The following is a 23,735-nucleotide window of genomic DNA, read 5'->3' on the forward strand; positions in this document are numbered from 1 at the left end:
GGTTTTGTGTTTCGCTCGGAATGTTGATTGCAACAGCACGTGCAGCCTGTTTCACCTCCACTGTGCAATTTTTATTTTGGGAAAATTTGTAGCGGGAAAACGAACTGCCGCCGAGAAGCATCTTTGGATCAACTGTCTGTCAACTACCGTGGAGAAAGGTCAGGAGCACCTGTTAAAGAATAAAGAAAAGAGATGTGCACTGGCAGGGGGCGTTAGCAGTATCAGAGGGAAACGGTGGTCTGCTGTGCCCTCCGCCACGTCCAGTCAGTTCCTTGGTGCCCCTAAAGTGGGATGCCTAGTGCCTTGACACCCTTCGGCATAGCATCTACAGAAAAAATGCATTAGCAGAATCAAAAGAGCAGCTGGAGGTCATTAAAGGAGCCATGAAGACAAAATACAAGTTGGGTTTATTAGAAAGACTGCTTCGCCCCGATAACAATGATACCAATATCATCGCAATATTTGAACAAATAGCGGAGATATTAAAAAAAACATTTGAAGCAGTCGCGACCCCCTAGCCAATTTCCCGCAACTTTTCTATGACGTCACGGAACCTTGTTTGTGCGATTGGCGGCCGCCTAAGAGACCTGTCGCGACGACACATGACTGGACGTCTGTAATGGGGCCTCTAGTTCCATTTGACCGCATCACTTGAATGCTAACGTGCAGTTAACGCACTGAAAATTATGTTTTATTGTTGGCCCATATGACGTCATTCTTGCTCATAACACGTCACTGTGGCGCAAAATTTGAAAGTTTTTAAATACTTCTTGCTTTTTTTTTTCGTTAAAAAAACATCTTTTGTGGCTCTAATGGAGCTGAGTGAGATACTGAATCCTCGTTCTTTCAAATTAAACAAAGTTGTATTTTCTCTTCATGGCTCCTTTAAATGGGCTTGTAGGCCCTCTAAAGAAAAATGCGATGGACCTTGGTGTTCTTATAAGCGATTTGGCATCACAATGCTTAAAGCATTCTGTAGAGAAAAGGACTGATGTCTTCTGATGTTGGGGACTGGAACATTTTATCTCACTAGTGAGAGGTGATATATATGACAAATGGAATTGTAGTGTGCAAAGTAGGTAGGATTGCACTTCTATATGCCACTACTAGTTTATACAGTCTTTTTGCGCACTTGCTAGTCTTTCCTTCTTTTTTTTCTGTACTACAAGATGACTAAATTACGGCTTTTTTTTTTTTTTTTTTTAAGTATAAGCATTAACCTTTGAAAGCACCTTGTGTGCTTATAGACAAAAGCCATGCCAGTGACAATGCCCGTGGACTTGCGCCCTTGTCAGCAAGGAATATTTTTATCGCAACAGTATTCGGATAGACGCAGCACACCAAAAGAATAAAACATGCATCTGACTGCGATAGTTTTCTTTAACTGCCAAGTGTTGCATATATATGCGCAAATTGTGGACCGTAGCTAGCGTTACAAAGCCCACATGAACCTGATTTCAAGAAGTTAGAGGAGAATCCAAGAATCTTAATTATGCAACTTGCTCATTATAGACGACTTTCTCGGGACCGCAAGAAAACGTCGTATGACTGGGATGTAGGCAAAAGCCACTTGTCTAAGTGGTATGACACAACAGGTGGATAGGAACTTAATTTAAACTAACAGATTTTCTGCGTAACTTGTGTCGTCTTATAATTTGCGAACCACAAACTTCGATGCCAAATTTCCAAAAGAAAAAAAAATGCCGTATTTTGTTAACTCCGGTCCAGGTCTGTGCTGAGTAGGCCATGGGTACTCTTCCATTGTGTAATTAGAGTATTTACTATGTTGTTTCAGTTGGAGTTCACCGTGAGGATCATGATGATCTGTACTAAAAAGCAGGTTGTTTCATAACGAAGGGACACATAGTCAATATAATCCCTGTAGTGCTACATGCTTCAGCAGTTTATACACTTTCTGCAATAATGGTTCTGTGCCACTTGTCTTTTTATTTAGCTCCAGTTCAGCTGCACCATTGCTATTTTTAACTTTTGTGTGCAACTAGATGCTAAGGGTGCATTTGGAAGGAAATAGTACGAAGACAAGGACAGTTGGTCACATGTTACAGCCTGTTCCGGTAACTTTTTGCAGCACACTGATGTTAGCAATACTATTACAACCCCAATTACAGTACACGGCACAGGCATAAAGTTTTTTTTTTTTGAGTAGTAGTTACTGAAGCACATTTGCAGTGCTGGTGAGGAAAACTTTTAGAACCACTTCCAGGTGTTGGCCATTGATAACACAACTGTGAATGTTAAGTACAGTCAAACCTGGTTGTATCTCACGAAAAAACACCTATCAGTTCGACGTAGGGGATAATTCGATAGAAAGCAAGCTAAGGAATTGGATGTCATGAAAGAATATACCATTTATAAAAACACTTTATTTATGAAACTGCCTTACTTGTGCACGGAATGGTCCTGTGTCTTCTTCTGCTTGCACAACTTCGCTGCCTGAGAAGTTGTGCACAGTATGCACTTCTCCACGTTGTATAAAGAGTCGGAGCAGCTGATGCCACAAGCTTCCACATTCTCCATTAAGCGCCGGTCTAGTGCGAATGCACCAATCACCTCAGAGGTTGTGGGCAAAGAATCAGTTTCGCTTTCCTCGTTGCGCCTGCTTTCTCTTGCGCTCAGTACGATGTCGGCGACGTAGTCTTCCAAACTCTCCCATGGTTGCGACGCCATCATCCACATTCACAAACTCTCTGACAGTGGATCCGGCAATGGCAGCCAGAAATTCCGACAGCTCGCTCGACACTTCACCAACACCGGTGATGGCTTCGTTGCACTCCTCGGGATTTTCAAAGTCATCACCGATGTGCGCAAACAGGCACGTCTGAAGCAGTTCTGGATAGTTTCTTTCCTAGCATCTGCCCGGGAATCCCTGCCCTTGGGTATCTCATGCGTCGCGGGGACGTCTGACTTCTCACCGCATTCAACTCGATTTATGATTGCCAGCTTCATGGCGAAAGAAAAATTCTGCCCCTTAACGCTTGCTAGAGCCACCAAACAAGCCTTTATTTAGTGACACTAGCACTAGCCACCACAACTACACCTAAGAAAGCCCACAAAACAGGAACGACGCAAACACAGTGAATGAGAAAAGCATGGAGACAACTTGCCTGTGATTGGCTGTCTGAGCGAGTGCGTCAGGCGGGCCAGGATCATTTTTTGCATAGGGGGTGTTGACGGCTTGCCCTACGCTGCATGGCAGCACATTCACGATACAAAGAGCAAGGGAAAAGAGCCACTTGGTGTCCATGAGCGACTGGGCTAAACAACTTTTAGGGCGTGCCGGCGAAATTTCTCCTGTGCCACAAGAGAAAGCCAACTTCTGCGCATTTGTCATTCTATAAATCGGGAGTTGCTGGTATTGTTATTCAATGTAAGCGTAATCCTTGCTATATATTCTCATTGTAAATATGCAGTAACCAGAAATAGTTTAATATACAGGATAATTCGATGTGAACAGGTTTGATATAGTCGGGTTCGACTGTATCTCACTTAACAGTTGCATTTTCAGTTTAGTCATTCGGCTAGAGTGTTTAGCTCCACCATGTGATGACGACCTCAGTGAGGAGGCTGAATTGCTGTTACGTTGCATTACTGGTTTGCACGTAGTCTTTCCCTAAGCTCAGTGTTCCTTGTGCCAACTGTTGTGCAGGTGCTGGTGCGGATGTGCTGGAACCTGGTGGAGGCGTGGCGCCAGTTCGAGGGCAACCTGGGCATGCAGGGGCTGCGGTACGCCCTCGAACTGCTCGAGCTGTTTGAGGGCCGCGGCCGGCACCGCACCGACCCCATGCGCGGGGACATTGAGCACCGGCTGCTCCTCGCCCGCGTCTACCTCCACCTGGGCATCAACTATGAGCAGGTGCGCAAGATGTGCTGCTCCCCACCCCGTCGTGGGGAGGTAGCTTCCCTAAACTGATTCCCTATATTTCCTGGGTTCCCTTTTCTACACAAAGTTACTATGTGGTGCTGAAATGCTGCAAGCTTCTTTTCATATTCTGTGGGCAGGCTTTGGCAGGTTGAGAGAGAGAGAGAAATAACTTTTAGTTACAAGGTGGATTAGGGCATGGTTGGTGCAACTTTGAGGGTTGCGACGACTTCGGCCGCTCAAGTTACAAGCTCCTTCTGGATCTGGTGATTGGTGATTTAATGCTCCACACTAACGCATGCCGTTGAGCTGGGCTGATTCCAAATCTTTCTAGGAGGATTCTGCCTTCTATCAGTTCTTCTGTCGTATTGTATGCCCCTGTTTTCCCCAGTCTGGCAGTGGAAGTGTTCTGCGGTAATTGCAGGGTGGCTTGGAATGCTTTATGGATATGGCCATCTACTTTTCTCATCTCGTTGTCTGTGCGGAAAAGATAGAGAAGAGTGTATGTAATCCAGCTGATTAGGAAAGCATGGACTCGAGCAACGATCGTTGGAGCAGGCCAATTACTTGGGTGACATGCGCCAAAAGCTTTTTGAGCACCTCCGTGTTGCGCCGATTACTCTGCAGTAGGAGTCCTAAAATTTTGAGGCTGGTGACCCGAGGTACAGGCTTTCCGTCCACCAAAACATCGATGAAAGTTTCTCCCGGAGGTCATAATCTTTTAGCAGGTGAAACTAAAAGTTCTGACTTTGTTGGAGAGCACTGCAGGCCCGCCACTCAGGCTCCTTGTATGATGGCTGTCGTGCCAGCTTGAACGGTTTTTTTTATCTATGTGAGCACCACTTCCTCGAGTGACCTATAGGGTTATGTCATCCGCGTACAGGCTTTACTGGAGGCCGGGCACTCGGTCCTGAGCGGAGGCTGTGTGTGACACTGCTAGATTGAACAATAGGGGTGATAGGACCGACCCCTGTGGCGTGCCACATGATGGGAGCTGGAGTTCTGGTGATTCTAAGTCACCCAGCCTTAGCATGGCTGTTCTGTGCGATATAAATGCTGGAACATGGTTGTATGTCCGTACGCCCAGTCCTATGCGTTCCAGCCCTGCCAGGATGCCTTTGTGAGATACTTTATCGAATGCCTTTGTTATATCCAAGGCCAGGATTGCCGCTGAGTGATGCGAGGGAGGGTCCTGGAGGATCCTTCATCAGATCGTAATATAGTCTCAGGTGGACATCGTTTGTCGCAAGCCCTGCCTTGAAGCGGTACATATTGGGTGACAACAATTCCTGTTCTTCTGCTAACCTGTTTATTCTGGCTAGAATGATTCATTCAAATATTTTTCCTGTACATGAGGTCGGCAATATTTATCTAAGGTTTTCTATTCAGAGCTGCTTGCCTGTCTTGGGGATTAGGGTAATGTTAGCATGACGGAATTCTTGAGGAAGACTGCCCTCCATTGAATTCTTATTAAAGAGCTTAGTGAGGTAGGCAGTCGAGCTGTCGTCAAGATTTCTGAGCATTTTATTGTTACTCGGTCTTACCCTGGGGCGGAAGACGTTCGTACATGCTGCAGCGCTCCTGACTTCTGCCTCTGTGATTTCCTCGTCCGAGGAGGGGTTAGGTGGCCCGGGGTAGTTCGGGTACTTATCCTGTTCTCCATCTGGTACGTATCTTCCAATGAGGTCTTGAATTGCCCAGTTTGGATCGGTCGCGAGGTGTCTGGTGAGCTGGGTAATTTTGTTGGCCTGCTCCGTTTTAGAGCTGCTTGGATCTAAAAGGTGCCTCAAAAGGGACCAAGTCCCCTTCATGCTCGCAACACCCTGTAGCCGGTCGCATAGCTGTTCCCATCCTGATCTGATCTGATTAGTTTGCCAAAGTAACATTTGATCTCCTTGGTTAAGGTGGCTGTTCATTTCCTTAGGCGCTTGCAGTGCTTTTGAGTGTGCTATCGCCTTTTGAGGCTTTTAAGAGCTTCCTACATATGCTTCAATTTAGAGTCGACGTGCGGCATCGGTATTTCCGGATCTCTTTCTTGTTGATGATTTCTTACATTCCCCAGTAGCTGCTCTGTCCATTGAGCTAGATCGTTGAGGAGGAGGGCAGGTCCTCAGCTTGTCGTGCTTCCTGGAAAGTGTTAGTCCGTGATGACAGTCTGCATGCGCTGTGGTGTTGTGGGGTGTTTGAGTGTCGTGTGTAGCTGTATTATGTAATGGTCACTGCCTAGTGTGCCATCTAGCCTACTCCATTCTGTATGGCCCACTCTGCAGGTTAGAATGAGCTCCGAGGTGTTGTCGTGTGGTACACTCGTTCCCTCCCTTGTTGGCAGGTCCGGTAGAGTTTAGAGCGTCAGCTGCTGAGGTTGAATTAGATTTCAGAGTAGCCTGCCCTTTTTGCTATCCCTAGAAGTCTCCAATGATTACCGGCTTGCCGGCTAGGCCAGCTGGAGCATCACTTTAGCCTGGCCATAATGGCCATGCTGAATTTAAGTTTCCAAATTGGGTTTCCAAATTGGGTTTCCAAATGCTCACTTTGGGTTTCCAAATCTCCTATTTTTAATGGTCATTTGCACTGCAGGTGAGCGTATTTAAGCTGTAATATTATGTATCTTGCAGTCTTTTTAGGCAGACCATGAAAATAATGTTCAGAAGAGGCCGAAATGTTTAGTGCAGTCGGCTTGTAAGGAAGTCGATAGAAGTGTGAAAGCTCTCTCACATCAAATTTGCATCAAAAGTGCGTCAAACCTTCCCTGAAGATGTGCCCAATCGATCGTCAGACCTTCAAAGACCGAAATCGCAAACGAAGAACAAACCCGTGCAACAATTTTTCACGCACTAGATAAACGCATCTATACGGACGATCTAAGTATATACCGATACATGGTTTATGATATAAAGGTGTACTCCTTCTTCATGGTTGATGCATGTATCGTCTTATCTAGAACCGTTCCTTCTTTGTAATTTTCAAGTAATCGTTTTGACACCATGGAAGCTTGGTGTCACGCATACGCTGCGTGCCCAGAGATCTTATTTCAGACCTTTTCGCTCGACCAACCAGTCTATGGGGAAATGCATTTGTTTTTTGACTGAACGCCATCGGTCCCACTATAAAAACCTTTTACTTTAAAAGATGCCTTTGCCATTGGACCCTGATTGGTTGATGTTGATGACGACCCTTGTCCTGACAGATCCTGAGCCTGCTGAAAGGCATCGAGGCGGCGCACCCGGCATCGAGCGGCATCGTGGCCTACATGTACCGCACCGCGCAGAGCCAGATGGTGGCCCAACAGCTGCGCAAAGAGAACCGCTCCCAGAGGCACCCCTGCAAGCTGCGATCGACGCCCCGCTCGCACGCCAGGGTGGCCTACGCCGTCGGCATGATCATGCGCCACAAGAAGTGAGTGGTGGCGGGCAGCAATTGGAAAGAGCCGACACTGCGCGTGATCATTCTGAACGCCTTGCAGCCAGTACATTTCCCTCTTCATTGTTTACCCATGAACCCCGCACTAGCGAAATGCTACACACACTGTTTCTCTCTTTAGCTATCCCAAATTGGCAGGAAGTGTGAAAGCCCTTTTGGGGGAGTAGTGCACGGAATGCACATGGGCTGTCTGTCAAGCAGTGTTTCAGTGGCTTAAGGGGGACACTGGTCTTGAGGACTGAAAATTTGACCAAAAATCAATTTTCTGTATTAATTTTATTTGCGGTCGACAAAGAATGCAGCTGCAAAGTATCATAGCTGTATCATAAGTATTCACTAAGCTGTCGCCCTTTTAAGCCGCCAAAATGACCATTTTTGCCTATGTTTCGAAACTTCATGCCCTGTTTTCACAGAACCAGTTTTTTTCCCACGAGTTTAACTGTAGGGCTCAATATCTCGGGATGTACTGGTCAAATTTTTACGAATTTGTATCATTTTTGCTGCATTGGAAAACTTATGAACTGCACAGTGCAATAAAACCACAAAAATCTGGAATTTCTTTTTGCTAGCACAAAATATAATGCAGTTAGGTGTACGAAAACCTTGGTAATTGATTACCTGGCATTTCACAAGTTCATAGTGGCTTGCAGAAACAATGCTAAAATTACTGCAGTGGTATAGTTGCACTCCCTGGTCCTTCTAGAGCACGAAGGGATAAAAAGCTATCGGAGTACTTCATAGGTAGATAATGAAAAAAAAATGCCCAAAACGGAGTGGCATAACATGTTGCACAACTCTACACTTATACCCCATTGACGAAAACTGACTGCACATTTGTGCTCGGTATGTTAAAATGCTCTCAATGTCTAAACCTCAAGCACATAGGTTAAAAAATAACAAAAATGTCCTCAAGGCCAGTGTCCTCCCGTAAAAGTAGACGCTACATCAGAGCCCCCACCTCAAGGAGTGTGGCTGGGGGTGTGAATACAACTCCTGGGAGCCTGAGGTTCAGACGCCCAGATTTCAGGGGTGGTGTTATGGACGCACAGTGCATTTGATCGCTCAAAGCTGAAGTCAGACTATGGGGTCCTTGGTGTTGCTTCACTATATTTTAGCCAACAGTGCGCAGAGCGTCAAGACGGGTTGTCATACAGGAATCGGGCACTTGAGCGTTCTTCAGTTTGTCTGTCACGAAGGTTTGTTGTGCCGTCCTAGTGAGGCTGTAGCTTTGCCAGGAGGAAAACAAATGTTGGGGCCACGTTACTTCCTATGAATATGACCGTGAGCTTCAGAAGCATAGGCCTCTAAGATGCGAGCAAAGTAATGCACCCACCATCTGGTGTACCTCTGGTGCTTGTGATGGCGTAGCCTGTTCAGTCCTCTTCCTAGCTGTGCATACACTCGTTAAAGTAGCCGTTTGCCCTGGCATGCTGCAGGTACCACTACCAATGTGTCATCTACGGCTGGGACGGCAAGTGTGCGGCCAACCGAGACTGGATCTACCAGATGGGTGTGCACAACCTGAACCACGAGGACAGGCAGCCCTTCTACAACGTCCTTGTAGAGGACGGCTCAAACCGGTACGCAGCTCAAGGTAGGCTGCCTCTCTCGGTCTCTCTCTCTCACATTAGAAAGAGTGCCTTACAAGGAAAGCTTAAGTACGGTTCAAGCGATCTGCACTGGAATTATGGGGTTGTGAAACTCCTAATAGGACCTGTGCATCAAAAAGTGGCCCCTGGTTTGTCCCTCGGTTTGGGGGAAAGCAGGAACAACTAGAGCCACTAAATAAGCTACGCTTAAAAGTAACGAAACTGACGCACGGTGGCAGCCATTTTGGTGCCTGACGCCAGGGTGGCCAGCTTTATGCGCCCTATTGCAGCTGACATTCACGGGCAGAATTGGTCGAAGTGCCGTTTGGCAACCATGACAGTTGTGTTTACTTTTCAAAGATTTAGAGACAGCACGCTGGTACAATAGGGTCACCTCAGTTACGCTAGCGTAGCTTATTCAGTGGCTCTAGGTTATGCTAGAGCCACTAATTAAGCTATGCATTTTAAGTGGCTGTAGGTTACGCTAGGCCACTGTCGTTCTTTCCTAGCGGGAAGCGATGCAGGCGTTTTCCGCCTTTTTACCGTTTGAAACAGCCCAGTACAGAACAGCACAGCATCGCTACTCTGTCTGGGGGCTTAAAAACTCACTCTCAACATGTCCTACAGCCACACTGCACTCCAAAAATCGCAACTTATCGAGGAGCGCGTGCGCAGCAACACAGAGGAACCAAAATGTCAGCGCCCATGGGCCTTCCGGAGTAAACAAATGTCACGTGACGTGGTTCGACCAATGGCTGCTGTCAGCGGCATGCAACAATGACAGAAAAGAGTGCCGATACTCTGAAACCTGATCTGGTGGCTCTAGGAACAACCTGATCAGCCTTCCATCTATTAACAGAAATTGTAGTAATGAAGCTGTTTGTGGCTGCTTCCGCGCATCATGGATGCAATGCCACTGAAACATGAGGAAACATTTCCTAGTTCAGTGTTTCCTAATTTGAAAAGTAAGTTTTATTGAGTTAAAAGTAAATGTTTAGAAAAATTCAGTTCCCAACCCCTAGGTGGCACACCAGTACACTAGCACCAATAAATTTTCTGAGGGAGGGGTTTGCACACAAGCCTTGCGTTGTTCTGAAGCGTAGTTGTGCTACTAGTATATATTGAAGAGCTCTGATCAGCACGGAAATGCAGCTAAATGTACACTAGCACGTTGTTGTACTTCTGCATGCTTGTGTAACTTGATTTTAGTGCTGCTTGGAATCAAAGAGGGTAGGTTTGTTAAAAAATGGGGCCCTAGTTTCTGTTACGAGGAGCGGAGGTGGGGTTCTGTTCCCCGCTCTGCTCCGCAAGTTAGTAAGGAACAGGTCAAAATGATGATGACTGTGGGACTCTTTGATAATCAGTCCAAAAAACGCCATGAACTCCGCGAAAAGCAACCAGCATTACTAGTTTATTCACGGGCATTCCTATGGTGCGGAGAATTTTTGGGCTGCTTGTGAACTATCTGTGGTGAGAAGAGCCCCCAATGTGTTGTGACCTACAAATGCGCAGCCGCGGCTGAAGAAGATTTGCGCAACCAAATTGAAACGCACGACGTTGCTGGTCACAAGCGTGTTGATAGTGCTTGCAGTGAAAGGGTGGTTGACATCTCAAAGCATGCTTTGAAGCAAAGAAAAGGTCTGCACTTTCAACAAGTGTGAAGAAACAATGGTGTATCACTTGGCCAAAAAGAGAACTACAAGAAATTTAATTCACAATTCTACCTCAAAAAGGGCGGTTTCTGCCCGCTGTCTATCACGTTGCAAACGTTAGGCGTACCCATCGCTTTTTCTCGGTGCAGTGACAACTAGCAGCACCATGCATTCCGATTTTGCAGTCTAATCGTAGAGTTTTATACAATAACAACTAGAGAGGAATCTGGCACTGCGATGGTCCGCCACGATGGGTGTGATGGGTAGTTCTGGATTCAGAGTGGCACTGGATGGCTTGTGGAGGTTTTTATGGATTGAATCGTGCATCCAGTTTCGTTGTTGTTTTGGACTTGCATGAACGCATTTGCCAATGTTGGAGGAAGTGTTCAAAAATACATTTCTCCTTTAACTGAATGCCGAGTGCAAACTGACGCCCTTCTGAGTGGAAATGTTTCATAACCAGAGTTGCGAATTGGATGGGTTATCAATTCATTGCCAGCACAGCGAATGCGAAAACACATATGGCGGCACTGTATGCGGCAAAGTTGCCTGTGAATTAGGAGTTATGGCGCTGCTCATTCAGCAGAGCAATGCATTCTTGAAGCTGACGATGGTTGCGAACTGCTTGGAACAGCCACACTCTTTGTGCGAATGCCGGCTCCTACAGCGTAGACCAGCAGTACTGGCGTCTGATAGGAAAGCAGCTTGATGAATGTCACTAATTCAAGCTAGAATAACTTCTCCAAAGGTAATCGGTTTCTTTTTTTTTTTTTAGGAGCACTAAACTTTTCGTAATATTAAAAACTACGAGCGTCGAAACTTTTACAAATAGTTTTGACGAAGTCTTCGTCCCGCTGTAGTTGGCGGCAAGTGGCAAACCTACTCCACAAACCTCCTCGACTCCGCGTCTGCTTTTCATTTGAATGCGCCCCTTTTATTTCGTACAAAACCAGTTTTTGGCCACTAACTTTCTTGTTGGCCATGTAATTTGTGAACAGCGAACTGGAAAATTGAGTTTTTTTTTGTCAAAAAACACAGTTTGCGCAGCCATAGGCCCGTTTCGATCCTACGCAATCCGGTTCCAGAACTACCGATCATTCCCATCGAAGCAGAAGCGCCATTTTGGAGTTTGCGTTGACACTAGCACCAGTTTCCCCTCTAGTTATTATTGTATGAAATTCTGAATCTAATCGCTTGAGCTGCGCATAGAAGTTTTGTTTCCAATCCGGCCATACGTCGTCACGTTCTGCAATTGTAATGGCGGGTGCTGTTTCTCTCCCGTAGAAAACCTCGAGCCGTCAATGAACCCGGATGAAATCGCCCACCCGGATGTCGGCAAGTACTTCGAGAAGTTCTGCGGCACCCACTACCTTCCAAATGCCGAGAAGGAGTGTGAGTATCCTGACGATGCGGAGGTTCGAGAGGAACTGCTGCTCCAGACGTTCCACCCGAGCGATGAAGAGGAGGAAGAGGAGGAATCGTGCAGCGCATAGGAGAACACCGTCAGGATGCGCATCGACAGGAAAATACACACTCGCTTGCAAATGCGGGCCTGTAGAGAATTCCACACAGCCCTTTGGTCATGTGCAACTGTTGAGAATGTATGTAGGTGACGCAAGCCTAAGGCAGCCCTTCTTGGATGTCCTCAGCGACTACTGCGTTATTTCTTGTGTTTGTAACACATCTCGTGCGTCGTATAAGCTGCTTCGAACTGTATATTAGCTGTAAATTTGCGAAGAGTTGCGGACTATCGTTAGTTATGTTTATCAAGCCTTTGCCCGATTTCTGTTTCCGACAAACCGAAAACTGTACAGGGTTGTGTGTTTGCTTCTGGCGCGACAGATGCAACATTTTTTATTGCAAGTCAGCAGCATATTGCACTGCGTATGCTGTCGCAAAAAAATTGTGATAAATTTCTAGGGGTTCTTCTGTAATGGCTTTGGTTTCTGGCTGCTGTGCGGACAGAGGATAAAGTCTTCTGTGTTTCCAAAGTGGAAGTCACTGTGGGAAAAGCTTAGATTCATTCACTTCCTCTAATTTATGACCATTTCCGTCACTGAAAATGAATTACATTGTCGACGGCCTGGGTAGAGTCCAGGTGACTGTTCGAGGAGATTAAGTTTCCTGTGTTTTCAGAGTAAACTGTGCAGTCGTGAGACAACTTCACCTGTATCACAAAGCAGTTTTCTCAGCAACATGCTCAAATTTTCTCGAACAACTAAGTACTGTCCCACAACGCACAATATCCTTTTTGACGAGGCACTGCGTGTAACATAGTTTGATTTGAGCGGAGCAGTGAACACGACAAGCATCGATTTTGTTATAAATCTGCAACCTGCCTTATTGATGAATCGTGTAATCAAACACCCCTTTCACTGATATAAAGCTTCATATATTCCTATATCAATCTGTATCTTTTAAGCAGATATGGTGTACGTCATACAGCGAAGTAGCTATCTTGTACAATATTGAGTTGCACCTTCGACGAAACCAATATTCCCGGGACGTTTCTATCCGAGGAGACTTTGCAGCGTTGCACAGAGTTGTCGGTTTCCTTTCTGGAAAGCTGCTCCGAACACCTTGTGCAATTTGGGTCGTGCTTTTGAGGCACTTTGAGGAGACCGTCTTCCTCACAGCGCTGCTTACTGTACATAAATTACGTCTCGGGTGAGAATTGTCACTACAAGTCAGTACGCCCAATATGCTGCGACCATTACGCAGCAATCTCTCGTCTATCCCGGGGGATATGTGGGTAACTTTGCTGTAGCGTCCACACTGTTTGTAGCCAGCACTACAGCTCATTGGCACTACATAGTAAGCCTCTTTAGCTACATCAACCACTGCCTTCTCTGTTTCCTCAATGGCTATGAATGTGTTGAAACAAGCAGTGCGCGTTCAGTTCAGTCTTCTGCGCCTGTTTTGAAGGAGGAGGCTGTGGCAGTAATTTAAAGTGCTTGAATTGGGGGGACGACGTGCAAAAGCATTTGTCTTTGATAGCTTGGGAACAGCTTCTACAAAATTACAGAAAGTAACTGGGTGAAGGCAGGAGACGTAGGGTGCCTGATGAGGTTTGTCGCAAACATTGGAGCATGCAGAACTCGCGCAGGCGGTCATAACATATTCTGCTCATGTTTTTCACACCCTCTGCGGTGCTCACGTGACAAGGCCTGACATTAGCGCGTGCACCGCCGAGCTGATCGCTCAGTCTATTTTCTTAGTGCTCCGGTTGTCCACATTGTGAACCACGTTTCTACGTCGACCCTCCACTCTTCCGTAACCCTTCACTTGCCTCAAAGGCTATTGTGGCACCTGTTCTAGCTTAGAGGCTGCACGGTAGCTGTGTTTATTTGATGTGCAAGCAGACGTAGCTGGTATGGCGCTTGTAAGCTAGATGCGAATTGTACAATAACCGTGCTGTAGTCGCACTTTTTGTGGGGCCTCCATTACACCAATGTTTTTATGGTTTGTAATAAAAAAAGTCATATTTGAGGGCCAGCATTAAAGATGGGGGGAGGAAACCGCAAATGGACTTGGTAATCGGCTTAACGAGTTAACGGTTTGTCCTCAATAGTCCTGATTTGTTGTAAAGTGTAACAGCAATATTCTCATGTGAGATTATTTTGTCTTTTGCTACCGGTGCGATAATTAAGTTCTAATTTACGCTTCAGTGTATCTGGAAGCGCTGAAACGCTTGCTTCTATGATCGTAGTACAATGGTCTTGGTAACTTTGTCTTGACAGGGGAGGTGTAAAAAGGGAGGTTTTTCTTATTGTACAGTTGTGAGTTCTGTGCATTATGTAGTTTTTGTTTTGTTGATCTTTTATCTGTCGTGGCATCCAGAATCGATGTGTTGCCCCGTGTACTACTGTTCACACTGTATCGCTGTTTGGTGTTGTGTGCCTTCCCAGTGTTCATACACCAATGAGGGAGCACCGTTTACACCTATTCCAAGTTTCTACATGGAAATAAAACTCTAACAATGCAAGCAAAGATGTGTGGTAGCTGTTTGAATCCACAGGCATGGATATGCCATTACTTGTCCATTATGCACTTGAACTAACCGAGAGGCTGTGTTGTGTCTGAATTTTTCTTATTGTCTCCTCTCTTTTAGATATACTAATTGTCGCCACGCTTGCTTTCGCACTAATTTTTATCAAGTCTCAATCCACACACAAAAAAAAATTCACTTTTGTGAACCTTTTGTCGGTATTATACATAAAAAACACTTCGAAGCAAAATTGTCGGACAGTGCATTCAGTCTACACTCTAGCACACCTTAGTATATTCTCATCCAATGCTTAAAAAAAATTTCGATTGGACCCCCCTGCTTCCTAAAGTTCCATTGCCAGTGACGTTGAGGTTTTTTTTTTGTTTGTTTCCTCTATCTTTTCACTTAAAACCCTATTGTGGCTAAAATATTACTGCATCATTGTTGGCGCAGACAAGTACGGCGCACTTTCATACTTTCCATTCATTCCTTCAAATCCTTACCACAGGAGCACAAGCACTCTAGAAGCACTAGCGGCGGTTGTGTCATCCGTATTTTTATTCCATTTTCTTGAACTTGACTCTGAATGCCAAGTACACACAGAATACATTTAAATATATACTGGCGAATAATTTATATTTTTAAAGAGAAGGACGGAGCCGACTAACCATCATTGTCTAATGTTAGGGATAGCCTAGGCTCAGCGAATGAATATGTTCCTGTATGTTCACCTCGCGTTAAATTGCTTTGTGTGCTTTTTTGATCATGAAAAAAAGGCTGCAGTCTTCAGTGACCCCTTCGGCAGTTTTTTATCAGTGACTTGTCAAATGCACACGAGTGTTCTGTGTCAGTATTGCTACTCTTTCCAGTAGGCAGTCCTGACGACTCATGGAAAAAGAAAATTCTTTTAATATGGACTCCGGCCCGCTGCGGCCTACAGGGGAATGAACTGGCCTACGCAACCGCTCGAGCTCTGGTCAACCGAGCTGTGTTGCCTACGACGCCACCACAACCACCATCATCCCCACACAAGATGTCGCAGGAAAGCCAAGACCAAGCACACGTTACGAGATCTCACAAAGACAGACTAGTCACATACAGGGATATAATAAATCACTACAGGTTATCCAGATGCAAATATCCATTGGCCCACCACACTCTTTCCAGGAAAGAGGCAGTCACGTGGCGGCGGTTGCAGACGAACACTTTTCTGAGCCCTGTTTCTCTCAACCGCTGCTACCCAGACCTTTACTCAAACCTATGCACTTTATGCAACAGCAGAGCCGACCTACACCACATGATATAGTCCTGCCATAAGCTCCAAAAAATACGCATGGCTATAATAGCAAATCCGATGTAGATACACTTAGAAGCTACAAAATTAAGACTGCAGAACAATGGGAGACTGTTCTGCTCAGCTCCACACCGGAGGAACAACTGACAGCAGTCCGGATGGCCGAAGCCGCCGCGAGGATCCAAGGAATCCTGGCTGACGGATGAGGGAGGGAGACCGTCGAAGTCATCTACCCTTCAGAACCCATCTCGGGCATCAAATAAAGCCATCTCTCTCTCTCTCTCTCTCTCTCTCTCTCTCTCTCTCTCTCCAATAATTTACATTCTTAGGGACGAAGACATCGTCAGTTGCAGGCAGAGGTCATATATATATATTAGGGGTGTGCGAATATCAATTTTTTTCATTTCGAAGCGAATTCGAATAATAAAAACATAGTTCAAATCGAATCGAATATTTTTCGGATATTTTTCGAATACGAATACTTAGTTTTTTTGTAAAATTAAAGTTTTCACCATCTAAAGACACAAAAACTGCAACTTTATTGCACAAAAATCATACAAAGTAAAATGAGAAATTACACAATACCCTTGCACTCAACAGGTTAAGGTTTGCACTCACTTAAATGTTAACATGGAGAAAGGTTAACTGCTCGACATGTTCGGGGAGCAGTGACAACCTCCTGCTCATCACGACTCCACCAGATATAGAAAGCAGCCGCTCACTTGAGACACTAGTGGCTGGCATGCCCGAGCCCGTGCACATTGCCACGCGCTGATACAGTAAAATCTCGATGATACTAATCTTGCGGGACCGCGAAAAATATTCGTATCATCCGAAGTTCGTATGAACCAACACAGACCAAAAAATTGAGCGCTGAAAAAAGTTCGTTTATTTCTTCTCTTACTTTCGCGTGAAGAAATTCGTGATTTTTTCTGCTTTTTTTAACCCCCATGTGGCAAAGCAGTCCTTTCTGGAGCACGTAAAGCTTCGCGCTCGTCTCCTCACTCGCTGTGCACAAGCTCGCTACACGCCGCAACAGTCAAGCGTGAACCGCATGGTGCGTTTTTGCACGCGATTCGCTCGCCTCGGCTCTGCGAGCGCTGTATTTTCACGCCCGCATCGACGATTTCGCTCCCACGCCTTTCGACCGAACCCACGCCTTCCCACTCTGGGCGCGTGTTTTTCTTTCTTTCTTTCTCACGTAATTAATAAAAAAAAAATAATATAACGTCACTAACGGTAAAAAATAGTCTAACCATTCCCCTATGCCTTCTTTGGCGTTGTAGACTGCCGGCATTTCTTTATGGCAGCGTCTCCTGCCACGCGCGTGGCAGCAGCCACGCTCCCCTGGCAACGGCTGCTGCCACGCGTGACGTCATAATGACGTCATAACATTAATAATTGTCATTATTTTGTGTAGTGTAGTCCGAAATACACATTTTTTTTATTTGCAGTACAAAATAACGCACCATTGAACTGCTAAAACTTTTCTAAACAAACAATTTTTGTTCTTGCGGGAGCAGCCGGCGATGCTGCTGCTGCTGCCAGCTGCCGTATCGCGCACATGGAGTCGCGTATCCGAAAGCGTGACGAAGCTCCGATTTTCTCGGGCCGACAACGTAGATAAACCGGAGTTCATATTGTTAGAAGCACTATCTGAAAACGTGAGAAAGTTGCTTGTGATTATGTATTGCGTGGGGACCCAGCCAGCCTTTCCAGACCGCAGCAAAATAGCCGATCTCGAGTAATGTTGACCTGTGACCGCTTGGTTATGCTTGGTGTACGCCGATGGTACCTGCGTACAGTTTCAGCGTACGTGAGACGACATCGCACAGCCGACTGGCCTCGTTCGAACAAGCTACGTTCCACACAAGAAAAGACACCGTCCGAGCGTAATTCTGTGAACCTTCCGACGCATGTCGGCGCGGCGGCATCTGCTATCAACAGTTTGCACCACGGCAAGTCCAGAATGCTTAAATGGGCGACCTGAAATCGCGGTGTGTGTTCTCGAAATGAAGACAACTTAGCAGCGCCAAAAGATAATCAGAATTTACAGTGCCGAGGACGAAGGGTAGTGGCGGCAACCGTTTTTTACTAGGCACATGTGCGCATTACAATTACAGACAATTGCGCCGAGAATAGGAAAGGTAATCTTTGGTGTCCCCACACATGTACCACGTACGTACCACTACAGTAGATCTCCTCTTCTGAAATATTAGCAAGGAAAACTCGAAAATCGGGAAGTTCTTATTTTCTAGTGGGCGAAATTGTAGCTTAAAATTTGTTTTACACCCACGATACGTTTTATGAGCAGAAAAGTCTTGTGAGCATGCGCCACAAGGATCATAATTGCGTGATATTCAGCGCTTAAAAAGATTTCCTAGTAGAAACCAAATATTTCGTAGTAGGATACATGATTCTACAACAGTTTAGGACCTGCGACCTTCAAAAGGTAGACTAGCTAGACGCTTCATCTCATAGCCACTGCACTGGTATAACTTTCACGTCTCACTGTACCGCGGTGTACGCTATGTTGGCCAGACTTGACTGAGTCCCTCATGCAAAGGAAGTTAATTCAGGACATACACCCAGACGATAGGGTCAGAGAAGAGGCTGTAGAGACGGCAATAGGAAGGGTATACGCTTGGCCGGCCATCATGTCTAATACACCTACATGCACTCCAGCATATGAAAACCTATGGGTTCTGCACAGGCTCAATAAGCAACGTCAAAGAGAATCTGAAGATGTGCCTGGAACGTGAAAGCATCTACGGATTGTTTGTGTAAACAGGTATAAGCAGCGAGCATACTGCAAATGTAATTGATAGGCAAACGTCAAGGCTATCATGGGGCGAATTTAACAAAAAGAAATGGTGCAAAAGATCCCAATTTCAAACTACATTGATGTTATATGTGCATGCACTATAAACACAGTCATCAGTATGTTAACTGTACGTAAACACTCAAGTGATATGATCAAACGGAACTAGAGGCCCCACTGCAATCGCCAAGTTATGTTTCTTTGCAGTGGAATAGGTCGGTATCTGTTAGTCGCACAAACAAGATTCTCTGATGGCATGGAGAAATAGCTGGAAAGTGGCTATGGAGCTCCAGCTGCTTTACACGTTTTCTGTAATACCAGTTATTTGTTTGAAGTTTGCAATAAAATTGATCTCATTTGTTAGTCTTTTTAATTAATGAACGAAACTTTTCATGGCCACAAAACAGTGGTCGATAAACATGCTCACTTTCTTTGGTGGCTTGTAACGATTCACTAGAATTTCACATGGCCAACCCAAGGAATCCATGGCTTGTACACTGCAGGGTAGTGCTAGTCTCCAAAAACATTTGTCAGGACGACTGGAAACTAGTGCGGCCCACAGGCTCCATAGGTGGAAACCAGTAGCCCACCCACAGTGCCATAAAACAGCTAATGAATGGAGTGAGTCTCTGCTAAATATTAAGCAGGTTCAAAGGGTAGGTTCACATTGATAGATTTTGTGCCATCGTTCACTGTGCGTAGATTAACTATTTAACGGGCACAATAGTCATTTTTGTTATTTCGGACAGTTGAAGGGTTGCCTAAATGTTCTTTAACAAAACAAAAAGTGAAAGCTCTCAGGGATTTTAAAAACATTGTTTAGCCTCTCCAGCAATTGTCCCAGCCTGAAGGAACTCAGCTGATAGTTGGTGCCGACTGTCGTCCTCGCTTGCTAGCTCCCTGACCAAGCACATGAATGCAGTGACTAAGAAAGATGGTGACCAAAGTGAGAAGAGAAGGTGGATCCCGTACAACAGCCCTTGATCATCTAAACACCAGAAAAAAGCGCCGATGACTCACAGGCCACGACTAGGGCGTTAAAATACCTTTTGACATACATTTACAGGGCATTTACAACCTTTTATCAAAAAAATCTTGATTACACACAGTCCCTCCATGGAAGGGGTTTGTTTCTGACAAGGTCGTTGAAATTTGTTATTAGTGACAACATAAACTCATCATTGGTCCCTTTCATTCAGCACACTTCCGGGCTTCGTTTTAAAAACCCTGCTGTTTCTATTTCACGTATAAATGAACTGCTTATGCAATATTCTCTTATTTACCTATGTTCGAAGTAAACTGTGTTATACCGTAAAATGTGATGTGCCGAGTGCATGCAGGTGTAACATTCTTCAATGGGACATGCAGAACATGAAGCTCAGTGCTGATAAACTTAAATCAGGGAAAATAAAGCTTCCCATGTTGCTTCTTTATTTTTGTAACTATTCTCTCTACCAAATACCTTGGTGGTAAACTCAACTAAGCCCACCTTTTCCCTAGGCCTTTATAATTGTTTTGCTCTGCAATTATACATTCTCAGCTGGAGCATGCCTGCTGAATTCAGGCCCCAACCACGCTTTACTATTTCTCAATTGCAGCTGTATGAAATGTTGCTCTCTAGGTTTTGCCAATGATTTCCAACAGGCCATTTAATTGGTGTCAGAACCATTTTATACCTTTAATTGCTATTTATAGCAAACAGTATTATATCATTTTTCATAACACATTTTGTTGTAACCTCATTCAATGATTTTGTTACCCCGCCAGCCTGGTTCATAAATCTTTGCGTGAACATGCCCGTCTTGCAGCTAATCTGCATGAACAGACACCACACATTTTGGCTTTCCAGCGTAGCTTTGGTGTCCGCAAAAAGGAATCTTTTTCATGCTCTAGGTGTGTTTTCTATTAAGAGTGGCCTGGCAAGGGTAGTGTGAGATGGGGTCTACAATCCCCCTCACAAAGAAATCACTGATCATCGATCTCCAACAAGTCATCTCTAACGATTAAGTGATCACCTCCCCCTCCTCCCTTCTTCCCCTTCCCCAACTACGGCCATGTGGCCTCCCCCATCTTAATAAATGTCATTCATTCATTCATTTCTTGGCTCCTCTGCAGCGCTTTGTAGAAAAAGATCACTTGCTGGTTTGGCTTTCCCGCAGGGCTCTAGTGTAGTGCAAGAAAGTATCGCGTGCTTATTCCTTTTTTGTTGGGGTTTTAATGCTGTGCATCTTCCAGAAGAACCCTGGCATTTCGTTTAGAAATGGAACTTCACAGCACAAACAGTGCAGAGAAAGTAGAGCTACTCACTTTTTGCATAGACACGGAAGTTTGGCAGATCACTTGTCATTGACAAGCAAGTGTTTGATTTCTGGCTTAAGGTGCAACGCTGGGATAGTTTACTAGCTGGGGGGAAAAAACACAGCACTGATAAACGGTACTGAAGTACTAGGAAAGGTGCCGTGATCAACATGGTTTCCATGTGTTGGCAGCTTTTTGGTCCAGTGTTTTTCATGAATATTTGCCAGGGGGCCTTAACATGGCCTGCTTTTGTGTAACAAAAATGTCAACAGTGAAGCACTTATCAATGCTCACATGCTGCTCATTGATACCAGAGCAAAAGTACGTTCAGCAGTCATTTTATTGTTAAAGCCACCCATGATCCATACACCTTCCAGCTGTACTGCAACTTTCACAAACACCGACAGACATTCACATCTACGCACGTGGCCTTGGCTCCAGTTCTTGCACAAGGAATTAAGAAGTACTCTTGGGAGTGGGCAATGTCACGCTCGACACCAACCATTACCCCGAAGTTGTACTTGATGAACTATTTTTTACGCCTGTTGGCTTAAAGGATAGTTTAAGTGCCCGTTTTGTGGAAGAAAAAGAAACAGCTAATGGGCACACAACACACAACCCGTGAATGTGTTTTCTAGCAGCTGGCTTCTGACGAGACTTGCATCATTGTTGGGACATTTTATAAAGCCCCTTACCACTAAGTAAATTCACTTGAGCAATTTTCCAAAACAGTTTACACAGTGCGGAGTTAAAAAGCAATAGAATGTGAAACGTCCCCTCACAATTGGAAACTCTTCCTGTTCACTACCCCAAAGGCTTTGACAGTAGACGCTTAAGCACGCTTCACCAGTTGCGAATACAAGCATTAGTGTCAAGTTGAACTCCGCAGAGTGCTTGGGATGGGCATATAGATGTCACAGCCACTTGGAATTTGTGCAACGACTGCAAGCCTCCGAGATAAGCTCTCATCATCATTAGCCCATCCTGCTGAGAGTGAATGAAAATATTGTGCCTGGTTATGTTCAATTCCAACCAAGCCAAACACAAGAGTAAAGAAGGAACGAGCCTATCAAAATACATACTCAAAGCAGACGCAGGAGGAAGTTCTGTTGCCTAACCAGGTTAGAGGAGGCGAAAGGTACTGGAGCGAAGGAAAGGGAAATAAGAGCCAAGCAGTAATTTTAAGCCTTGCCTATCATTTCATTAAGACTTCCTAAGTTGAAAGCACAATGGTACTAAGTAACAAATCTGAGCATAGATGAACAATAACTGAATTGTCACTTGTTAACCTTATGCACACCAGACTTTTAAAGGACTATTAGCAGAAGTTCCAAACTTGGCTCACACGGCGATCTTATCGGCTGCACTTCTCCCATGCTTGCACAGTTGGAGCTTGAGCCTCCTTGCACAAGAAGCCAGCCAGTCAGCGAATGGTTTCAGTGGTATCTTGAATAGATATATCTTTGGACGGGCAGTTGGGCTCCACCCACGGAAGTGCAACTGCGCTCCCTGCACGGATTCTGCAGCGCTACGTGCACAGATCGTTTCTGTGGAATAGTCAGGATACATTTCTCGGCGACAGTACTACTGCCCCGGGGGAAAAATTGCAGAAGCTACATGCGAGATCGGATTGCGTTCGATGATGCCGTGCGCTACCTGACGACACTCGATTCGTGCACACGCTGACACTACGTCGCTCGCTACGGCGCGACGCGATGGAAAATACTGATCCCTACTTTTATAATTGAGCCACCACTCCAGAATCAGAACACAAGGCTTGGCATGGAAGAAGCGAGGCACAAGTAGACAACAAATGCAGGCGCGTAAAGCAAATAGCACGCGAACTGCAAAACAACGTGAAGCTTACAAAATATTAAACGACAACAGTACAGTTCTAGGAGCATGTAAAAAGCGGGGCGAAGCAGCGTGCAGAAAAAATGCGTTAGGCTTACCAAGACGTGCAACAGCAAGTTCACAAAAAATACCCAATCTAAATAATTACAAGCACACCTCCCAACAAGAAAAAAGCGCCGCGAGGCAGCTGCTGTACAGGGAGATAAGGACGTAACGATGCGTCAGGCCTGCCATTCGAACCACGGGCGGAGAACATCGGGACACAAGACGCGAACACCCGGCTGCCGTCGTCAACACAAAAAAGTGGCATGATCAAATGACGTAAATATGACGTTTGTTTTGTGACGTCACAGGAAGTCACGTGATTACTTTAGCTTGACGTCACTTCTGCGTGGCAGCAGCTGTTGCCAGGGGGGTGCAGCTCGTGCCACGCGCGTGGCAGGAGACTTAACCTTTTATTTTTCGCCGGGTGAGCCGACACAAATATATATATGGCAGCGTCTTCTGCCACGCGCGTGGCACCAGCCACGCCCCCCTGGCAACGGCTGCTGCCACGCGTGACGTCATAATGACGTCATAACATTAATAATTGTCATTATTTTGTATAGTGTAGTCCGAAATACACATTTTTTTTATTTGCAGTACAAAATAACGCACCACTGAGCTGCGGAAACTTTTCTAAACAAACAATTTTTGTTCTTGCGGGAGCAGCCGGCGATGCTGCTGCTGCTGCTGCTGCTGCTGCTGCCAGCTGCCAGCTGCCGTATCGCGTACATGCAGTCGCGTATCCGAAAGCGTGACGAAGCTCCGATTTTATCGGGCCGAAAACGCAGATAAACCGGAGTTCATATTGTTAGAAGCACTATCTGAAAACGTGAGAAAGTTGCTTGTGATTATGTATTGCGTGGGGACCCAGCCAGCCTTTCCAGACCGCAGCAA

The 23,735-nt window shown here is 45.5% G+C and overlaps 1 protein-coding gene across 1 annotated transcript in view; it reads left to right on the top strand.

Moving 5' to 3' along the window:
- Positions 1-14,531, top strand: part of LOC144162949 (F-box only protein 21-like) — a 33,486-nt gene extending 18,955 nt beyond the window's left edge. Inside the window, exons 7-10 of the mRNA XM_077693685.1 lie at positions 3,668-3,874; positions 7,068-7,276; positions 8,737-8,894; positions 11,826-14,531. Of these exons, the coding sequence (XP_077549811.1) occupies positions 3,668-3,874; positions 7,068-7,276; positions 8,737-8,894; positions 11,826-12,034 (783 nt within the window). The 3' untranslated portion in view covers positions 12,035-14,531. The remainder of the gene's footprint in view (positions 1-3,667; positions 3,875-7,067; positions 7,277-8,736; positions 8,895-11,825) is intronic.
- Positions 14,532-23,735: the final 9,204 nt, after the last annotated feature.

The sequence above is a fragment of the Haemaphysalis longicornis genome, unplaced genomic scaffold, assembly GCF_048455015.1.
Source record: "Haemaphysalis longicornis isolate Haplotype H1 unplaced genomic scaffold, Haemaphysalis longicornis Haplotype H1 scaffold_12, whole genome shotgun sequence".
NCBI classification, from domain to species: domain Eukaryota; kingdom Metazoa; phylum Arthropoda; class Arachnida; order Ixodida; family Ixodidae; genus Haemaphysalis; species Haemaphysalis longicornis.